Here is a 10,094-nt window from a genome sequence, read left to right on the forward strand (position 1 = left end):
TTTCTAAGAAATTCCAGTAGAAAAAAAAAAGACAGTATGAGCTATGGAGATTTATAAGGAGCTTTATATCGTTTTTTTTTTTTACAGCAGATGCCATTGAAAACACGGTAAGTCTGTCCCTCACAGCCTCGCTGTCATGGCACTGACTGAGTGAGGTCTATGAGGCATCTATATATATTTCTATGGATAAGACTATCAGCCCAACCCCCACCGTTCGCTTACAGCTCTAGATCTGGTGTAAATCTGTGATTGGTCCAGCGCCCGGGGTGGGCGGGGTCAGGGCCGTTGCTACGAGCGCCGTGACGTCACCATCAGCTGTTTTGTACGCTCTGTATTCTGATCTGCGGATCAGCTGGGCGAAGCAATAACATCCCAAACCATATCTGCCGAAAAACACACACAGCTCGCAGATACTGCGGCTCAAACGTCGTGTAAAGCAGAACTTACACGTCGATTTCTTCTAAGAAGAAATACTTTTTTTCATATATTTTTTTTCTTTTCTTTTTTTGTGTGAATTTACTACCTCATATAAAAAGAATACCTAAAGCTATGCTTTAAGATTTTTTTTGTTTTGTTTTTTATTGTGTGGTCGTCGCGTTTACAACTTGAATAATTTTGCAGGTAATACAGGTAAGACGCTAAATACATACATATCTCCTTTCTGTCTTTTTAAAGCGAGATCTGTTTTGCAGCAGAATTGAGTCGGTCTGTTGAGACTGCTCTAGATCTGACCTGCTTTTGAACGCCAGCGATAACAACAGCTGTGCATAACCCATATATTGCCCATAAACGGATCTGTTTGAACAGTATTTTATTCTGTTTTCCGTTATTACGCGCGCGCTCTCGTTCCTGTCATACACCATCACTGTTTTGCTCTCGTCTTAGATCGCAGTCGTTGACCAAAGCCAGTTTTCTCGACGGTTTTCTGATTTCTCTTCTCACAGAATCCGTCTTAAAAAAATAACATGCATGCCAAAATTGTGTTTTCAAGTCGACGTTGAATGCCAATGGATGTAACTTTTGGCATTTTGCGTAAGGGACAAACCTGTATATTCAGCTTCATTGCCCGTTTATCGTCCCTCGGTTTTTGATTAAACCAGCTGTATAACCGAATAGGATGTGATTTTTCGGTTTGATATACAGTCTGTGGTTATTTGAGCGATTTGAGGGCGCTGGTAATACCCTTGATCCGAGCTGTCATTGCTTTGACCCTTTGCGCTCAGTCTCTCTCTCTCTCTCTCTCTCTCTCTCTCTCTCTCTCTCTCTCTCTCAAGCTGCATCTGTCAGACGTACGCTAAAACCTTTTTTATTATTAATCAACGCATTATGTTTGATGTACGCATTTAATTTGGCCTAAAAGGAGAAAAAAAACCTATTTTTATACCTTGTTGTATTCATAAACAGGTTTTTTTTTCTTCTTGTTTCTATCAAAACGAACCTGACCTGCTTCTCTTCTGTTGTTGCGGCCTCTGTCCGCTAGTCTGAAGAGGGCGGGGCCTGTTGCGTCTATGGCGTCAGCGTCATCAGTCATCTGAAGCCCCGCCCACTGACGGCCAGAGTCACACTGCCTGCCTGTAGGGGAGCCAATGGGACTGAAATTAAAGGGGCTTCAGTTCAGTGAATTAAAAATAAGATTATATGGTTATGACATTAGAATAATCTGTTTATCAATTTCATTATTTAACACAAGAAAATTATAAGAATGGATATAAACTCATCACCTCAAAGATAATTTATAATGCGCATAAATTAACTATGAATAGTTGATGTTATTTTAAATCTCTCTAATGGTTTTAAATTCGATTCATTTTAATTTAACTGATTAATGAGTCATATGGTATGCAAATAGATGTTGATGTACAGACAATTGTGCAAATAATATTATGATAATATTCTGGCCTGGGTGAATCTTAAGCAAACTGTCAAGAACAGGTACTGGTCATATTTCATATTTCGGTCATAGTTAACAAGATCTGGTCATAAAATTTAATCCAAAATTGGAGAAAAAAGATTTCTTTAATTTTGCATAAAGAATGCAGCGTATTTAGCACGATTATGATTTTTTTTTTTCACAGTGATTTTTTTTATAAAAAGCGTATCCACCAAAAATACAAACACTGTAATCCCATGTAAATTATTTATAGATCATTTATAGGTTATTTATAGATCACATTAAAAAAATCTAAGCTCTTACACAAATTAAGGCCTTAAAGGTCGTAAATCATTTTAAATTCATAAAGTCATGGCATTAAAGGTTGCATACATTGCAACAATATCTTCCTTAGTAATGTTGTCCTATTTTCCAATACAAATATCTAAACATCTTTAAATCTCAAAATACATTTACTTGAGATACAAATGAACTCTTGAAAAATTTAACAAGAACAAATATATGAATCTTTCAATGAATTATGTAAACTTCCCTTTGAATTAAGTTTTTTTTTTCTGATCCCATTGGCAGATATTTGTTATTCGTTTAATCATAAACTCACTTCATTTTGATCAATTTCACAGAAAACAAGACTTCATATTTTTTGGATCTTGATTTAAGAATCTTTAAACATTTGCACTGGAGGACAAGACAAATATACAGAGGAAGAACATCACTTTTGTGCAGTGTGTTTAGAAGATACAGTAAAATATATTTACATATTCTAGTGGTTGGGAGCAGAGCTTCTTCTTTGTAAAATGAATTAAAAAGTAATGGATATCTGAAAGTTGTATTTTCAAAATCTTGACTCTATTGATGTATTGTGTTCCCTTCAATTATTCCTTAAGTTACTTAAAAAGGTCTTTAAAAAGTCTTAAATTTACCTTCATAAACCCTGAAAAATATTTCATGATATGGTTTTCTTGACCATCCCTCCTGTTCTTTTTTCTGTCTTTGTCAAATGTAGATCTTTGCACCACAACAACCAAGTGAGACCTTATATTGTACTGCGCCTTCTCTGAGACTACAAAAAAAGGCCAATACGTCTGTGATCAACCAGCCATCCGTCACATCACTGAAAAAAAAACATTAGTCACTATAGTTAATAAAAAAAATAAAAAAAATTCTAAGGCAGCTATCCCTCAGGAAACAAAAAACTGTGACCTTTGACCTCCGAGGCAGCCATGTTCCAGAAGCTCAGCAGTCTGTTCTTTGGGAGCGAGGAAGAAGGTACTCCAGAACTAAAGGGACCAAAGCCCTGTGTGACTGAGGCTGATGAAGAGGGATGGCTTCTGGTCAATCTGCCCGGTGAGTGTCCTACACAAACAACGAAAAACACTGTCTTTAATGGGACCTAAATTTATTAAGGTAGCTTCAGAGTATGTTGGAGTAACAAGGCAAAATTGTATTGTATATGGGGGGATCAATCTATATGAATTCAGAAAACGTTGGCTTGGTTCCAAAACCTAGTGAACTGCCTCACTATTTACTGTCTATATAGGCAATTATCTTCTAAGACATCATTATCATAACCACCATGGAATACTTTTTCACAAAAAAACGCTTAAGAAATGTCAAATGCTACATTGTTGATTCCAATAGCGTTTGATATTAGCATGTTGCTAAGCTAAAGACGTGAACATACTTTACTTGAGTGTGTTAACATAAATACGTCTAGCTACATGAGCTCAATTTTGTGTGTCGAGTTCCGGATTGTGCTAGACACCCCCCTCCCCACCCCGGAACTCGCTTTTTACCCCCGGAATGTGATTTTTACTGGGGAGCCCCTCCCCGCCTCACCCCAAGGAACTCACTTTTTACCCCCCGGAACATAAATTTTACTGGGGAGCCCCTCCCTGCCTCACCCCAAGGAACTTTTTACCCCCCGGAACGTAATTTTTACTGGGGATCCCCTCCCCGCCTCACCCCAAGGAACTCACTTTTTACCATCCGGAACGTAATTTTTACTGGGGATCCCCTCCCCGCTTCACCCCAAGGAACCTCGCTTTTTAGTCCCCATAACGTAATGGAGCTATTTTTGGCCGTGATGGGCGGGTTTTGAATAGCAGTTCGGCTGGTTTTGTTACGCAAACCTGGCAACCCTGTTTGTGTTGTTAAATTGCTATTCACAAATCCTCTCCTGCTTCACAGGATAGTAAAGTGCTTATAGAATGTGCACTCTGAAATCTCGCCGAAAAAAGTAGGTGTCGCTAGAGGCGAGAAAGGTGGTGGCGATTCTCCCCCACCCCATGGAATGCAATTTTCATCGAGGGGAACACCACCCCTGAACTTGCCCCCTGCCCCAGAACATGATTTAACCGAGGGGAACAATATATGTACATAAATGCGAATAATATCACATATCGCAATGTTGAGCGACACCCCTATCATATTTATAACTACCTGAATAATAATCTGGTTTAATAAACAGTCATTCAAAGATAACTTTATCACCCCCTTGAGCTCTGAGGTTTGTCACGCCCACAAAACAGAAGGTGAAGTGTGAAATTTCTTTGCCAATCTCCCCCATTAGCCATTATTCCCAACAAAAGTCCAACAAAAGCCAAAAGTTGAGGCAGCGTTGCGACATATCACAAGGTTTTAGAACAAAGTCATTGAGACTTTACAAAGTAGTACATGGTGATTAGAGAATAGCAATATTTTAAAAGGGTTATAAGAAACTAATGACAGTATTCCTATTCTCTATGTTTTTCTGTTGTTTCTGTATCCCTTCTCATTTCTCCATATTTGAATGAATTCCTTTTACTGGTATGTGTGCTCATGGTACTGGCATCCCCCATTCGCATGGCTTCAACCAAACCTTTCTCATTCTGGAAATACACCCTGTTCTGTCTCCTATCTCTTCCTACTTCACTTAAGGCAAAGATGGGCCAGAGACAGCATCAGTAGCACGCCCCTGTCCCCGCAATGAATGTCATGCATCTCTGATATGTGGCCCCTCTCCTCATTCCTGCAAAAACCGCAGGTCTAGAGCAGGCAGGAGAGAGGCAGCACATCCTTCCTCCCCTTCCATCTGCTCTCCTCCTGATCCCGCCTCCTTCTCTCACCTTGAGTCAGTAGAAGTGAATGTGTTGTTAAGCGAGCGGGGCTCGTGCTCCTGTAGTGACTGCAGCATGGATGAGAGCTGGTTTGTCACCCCTCCCCCCTGTTTTACTGCAGAGGGAGCCACGGCGGAGGCTAGTCCCATGGAGGACCTCCTCATCGAGCACCCCAGCATGTCCGTGTACGTCTCGGCTGGCCCCCTCCCTCCGATGGAAGACAGCACCACCAGCCTGGCCGGCAGTGTTAGGTAAAAAAAGTTGTACACATGTAACTCTGAATTACATGAAAAAACATGGAAGGACTAACACATCATTATTTATCACTTGATGACATTAACATTGTGTTGCACCTAATTCAGGGGTTCTCTGGTCAAGGTTCACTGTTCTGCAGAGTTGAGCTCCAACCCTGATAAAAACTTGCCTGCCTGTAGCCTTCTAATAATACTGAAGACCTTGATCATCTGGTTCAGATGTGCTTGATTAGGGTTGGAGCTGAACTCTGCAGGGCTCCAGGATTGAAGTTGCCCATCACTGGTTTAGCTCCACCCCTAATCAGACCTGAACCAGATAATCAAGGTTTTCAGGATTACTAAAAAAGCTACTGACAGGTTAATTTGATCGGAGCTAAACTATGCAGGACATACAGCCTTGCCTTGGAATTGCACAGCCTTGGCCTACTTATTCTATAAGAAATAAGATTTTTTTTACAAATTTGGTACACCGCCTCTTAAACATGCCCTATACTAATATTCTCACTATCATAAAGATCAGATATTTGTAATTGGAAATATTGGCTCCTGAAATTTAATTGGCTGTTGATAGCCATTTTTGCTCATCTGCAAGCTAATGCTTTTAACATCTGTATACGACTAATATTGTAGGATATGTTAGCACTTACACCAGGGGTCTCCAATCCTGCTCTTGGAGGGTCTCTGTCCTGCAGACTTTAGCTCCAATCCTGAACACACCTGAACCAGCTAATCAAGATCTTCAGGATCACTAGAAACTTACAGGCAGGTGTGTTGGGGCGAGTTGGAGCTACAGGAGCAGGACTGGACACCCCTGACTTACATCAAATAAAAATCATGCTGAATATCAAAAACTGGAAGGCCGCTGTCTTTAATTCTGACTGCCATCTTACTACTTTTCACATTCCAGTTTCACACCATTATTTCCATTCTCACTCAAATGTTTCCCATTCTTCCAGCAGGATGTCTGAATCAGCCGTGCCCGCTGTGACCAGGAGCAGCATGACCACACGGGTGACCCGAGGAGCGGCCGCACAGGCAGGTGCCCTAGCTAAAGTCACCCAGGTCTCCAGGGTCCAGAGGGCCAAAGCCCGCACTGAGCGTCGGCACCTGGCACGCAATCGCATACAGCGCCAAAACCGTGTGCGTGAACAGGTCCAACGGCGCACAACCCACACCCGCAACTCCTTCCTGCACCAACCGTGCCAGCGCAACATCTGCCACTGAGGCATCAAAGTTTACATTGAGGGCATTATTACACATAGAAACCCATACCTACCAATGAATCCCCCTCCTTCTCAAATGTCCTCTAAAGTCCTCTTGCTTTCACTCGTTTTACGTCCATAATGTTATTCAGTTTCATATTAATCAGGTTTGTCCTTGAGCACAAGCTATTTTATCTTTATCCTCTTCTCACTCTTATCTGGCAGGCAGGCCACCACAAAGCACAATTACTCTGTCTAAGATGATCCGTATATTTGCTTAAATGCCGTGTACCAGTTGGGCTAGGGTGTCCTTGAAAAAGTTTTCAAATCTGGGAATATAGCAGAAAAGGAGACACATGTAAACTCTGTATCTTTACATACAACATCCCTCCAAATGTATAACACTGACACTTCAGGTACATTAGCACTGTTTGTTGAAATACAATGAGGTTAATTTTTCAAAAAAGAAAATTGTTGGCAGACAAAAAGAGCCAAACACTGAACGCATTTACCCTAAAGCCCAGGGTATACTTCACTTTCGGTGTTACGCTCTGAGCCTTTCAAAGTATACTCTTTGGTTGAGCATGGAAAGGTGCGTTCGGTTCGGCGCGTGCGAATACTTTCTCTAATACTAATCTCATTGAATACTTTTGTATTCAAGCGCTTAAATCACTCACATACGTGCCGTTGTACGTGCACCGTCCACCATCAGGGAACGCGTACAGCCAAAGTATACTTTGGGCTTAAGATTTCCAGAAGAGAATTGTACCCAGTAATGTAATGTAGTAAAGTCCTACAGCAACGAAAGAGTCACTTGAAAACAACAAAAATGAAAAGTATGTAGATAAAAGTGTGAACAAGAATTAAACAGATAAAGAGATAAAGAGAGTTTACAGAGCAAGACAACTATAGTGGAATATGTTTGCAAAGAGGTCATTTCAAAGTAGATGTTGCTGCCTGATTTTCAACATTATGGTGCTAACTTTCAAAAGTAATTCAACTCCCAAACAATTTTATTGAATTGATTGCTATTATATGACAATAGGGAACAAATTTCATAGGTGTGCTCCTGCAAAGGCAGAACCCTTCCTAGAGAAGTTAGTTCCAGGGGAAAGTAATGGTGAAATGGTGGAGAAAGCGGGCAGCGTCACTTCTATACATACTCTGCATGGTAATGAATACCCCAGTCCATTTAAAAATAGATATTTTCACCCAATATGTATGTGTACCATGAATTTGTGTTTATTAGAGTGTTGCCTTGCATTAGCTTAGCAACATGCTAACATCTAACTTTACTGGAATGGAGTATCTTGAGGCAGCTTCTAAAGTAATCGAGCTCCCTAGATTTAGTAACAGAGCCTGTAGTTAAACTGAGGGAGGGCCCATCATGGACGGGACTGATACTCTGCCAACAACACTAGATTAATTATTATTTTTCAGTGATCTTTTAGGGATATAGCGGTTTAGCATTTCCCTAAAATGTGACGTGAAGCTGAAGTATAGCTCCCTGTCAACATCTGATCTAATAGGAAAATATCGCGGGAGTGTCGGGGCAGTGTGCAATGTCTTTACAGGTCACATGTTAAAGAATGAGCAGGAGAGTATAGATTATGACTGTTTATTTGCTTTGTGGAGGATTATTGATTGGTGACTCTTCCAAAAAATGTCAAGAATCTTAAAATGACCTCAAAATGAAAAGGAAAATATTATACTTTGCCTACAAAAATAGCCCCCCCATATATACACGTGCTTATCCATTGATGTAGATGCTTATTTTTTGTGGTGTAGCAAAAAAAGGCTCGAAAGTTCCCCTGTCCCACACGTGTGATACTTGTGTGAGAAATCACTGTGACCACAGAGACTTCTTATGACCATTTCTCAATTCATCCGTTTTCAGACAATGTCATTATTTCATCATGCCTCTTAAATTGATTATATGATTGTGATTTACATCTTCAATGCACTCTGATGTTTGCCTGTCAGAGGTTGTTGGGTCAGCGTCTCTCTTGTGACGGACTCGGTGCACATGCACTCACACTAACTATCCTAAAATGTGCTCTTCCTCGATAGTCAGCAAACCCCCTCAGCACATTTACAGGAAATGCGTCCACCACATTGTGATCTATCTTATATGTGTATTCAGTAATGAATAGACTAACAATGGTGCTGAAAGTATATAATTATATGACTGTTTGTACATTTTTTGAGAAGTTTCACTGTCATATGTTTTATGGAGAATCATGGTATTTAGCAGTATGTTTTCGTTTGCATTGGTGAATGAGATGCCATTCCAACATGCATGAGTTGGGGAAAAAAGCTACCTTAAGAGGTAAACAATTAGTTGCATTCAAATGTATATAACTGCAATCTACTTACAGTTCAGTGTTTGCGTTTTGAAACATCACCTCTCTGTTTTCATGGTATCGTTTGACCGTATGTTGCTCCAAAAACTTGAGTACACTTCCGTCTGCTGGGTATTTTACGAAACAAACCAACAATTGCCATGTTTGTTGATACCACTGTTGTTACATTATTTGATTTTACATGCAATTTTCTTTATTTCTTCTGTCATTTAATGTTTAATCATTTTAAGAATTCTTCTTGTAGTCTTTCCTATCACCTGCCAAAATCTGTAAATCTATTATTGTAGTTAGCTATATCTTAACAAAATAATGTAAGTATAATGTAAATCTAAATATGCTTTTATTTCTTTGTTTTCATTTGAAATGGACTGATTTTTCATCATATTGACTCTACAGAGAGAGCAGTACGAATCTCAGTGGTGCATCTAGAAAAATCCAATGCCCTGTAGCCTTACAAGGGTCCTTAACATCGTCCACTCAAAGATCGTCTTCTCTTTGCATTGTTTCTATGTATTAGATGAAGTGGACATGGCAATATCGCGTAATGAACATAAAATCAGTGATCTCTGCCCTCTGAAGAGATCCACCTCTGTGTTCACCGTCACAGCTGGGCACTGTATACTCTGTTATTTTTTTCTGTGTGTGTGTGTGTGTGTGTGTGCGCGTGTGTTCAATATGATTTATTTAATCAGTGGGACTATAGAATGATGTCCATTAGGCCTCATGAGAGGCTGGTGGAAGTGATTATAGTTATTGTGATTTAAGGGAGGGTTGACTGAAAACATGAAATGAGACAAAAAATGACAAAAATAAACATGCTTGTATTTTTCCTCATATTGTTATTTAGAAGAGATGTTCATCTTAGTAACAAAGTAAAACAAATAGAGTATTATAAAGATTGGTGTCTATGATATCTATGGTGATTGTGCCTTTCACTATTCTGCATGGTTTTCATGATGTGCCGACTGTTTCATCCATACGACACCGGCATCAGAGACCTATGCAAAATACTATGATGGGTTTCCAGCATCCATTCAGAAATGCAGGTACCAGACAATAACAATAAATACTCAGGATGTAACTGCAATCTGGGCTCATTATTTACCTGTGTGCTTATTTCTTCATCCACTTGACTTGAAAATATAGCTATCGACAACGAATATGTTAAAAATAAATCTAACTGTGAAACAATAAAACAAAAAATAAAAGCCTCTATATATAAATAAAAAAAAAAAATCAACAAATAAGATAAAACCCCACAAAAAGTGTCTTATAGAGACATTTCA

At 39.6% G+C, this 10,094-nt stretch overlaps 1 protein-coding gene across 4 annotated transcripts; it reads left to right on the plus strand.

Moving 5' to 3' along the window:
- Positions 1-313: 313 nt before the first annotated feature.
- tp53inp2b (tumor protein p53 inducible nuclear protein 2b) lies at positions 314-9,895 on the plus strand. 4 transcript variants are annotated; one of them, XM_082145247.1, is made up of 4 exons: positions 314-621; positions 2,898-3,238; positions 4,811-5,240; positions 6,200-9,895. In XM_082145247.1, the coding sequence occupies exons 2-4, from the start codon at positions 3,115-3,117 to the stop codon at positions 6,465-6,467; spliced, it is 822 nt and encodes a 273-aa protein (XP_082001373.1). In that variant the 5' UTR covers positions 314-621; positions 2,898-3,114; the 3' UTR covers positions 6,468-9,895. The 4 variants fall into 4 exon arrangements, with proteins under 4 accessions (XP_082001373.1, XP_082001374.1, XP_082001372.1 ...); XM_082145248.1 differs by having other exon boundaries at positions 319-630; positions 6,203-9,895; XM_082145246.1 differs by having other exon boundaries at positions 321-630.
- Positions 9,896-10,094: the final 199 nt, after the last annotated feature.

The sequence above is a fragment of the Leuciscus leuciscus genome, assembly GCF_965113295.1.
Source record: "Leuciscus leuciscus genome assembly, chromosome: 18".
Taxonomy (NCBI): Eukaryota; Metazoa; Chordata; class Actinopteri; order Cypriniformes; family Leuciscidae; genus Leuciscus; species Leuciscus leuciscus.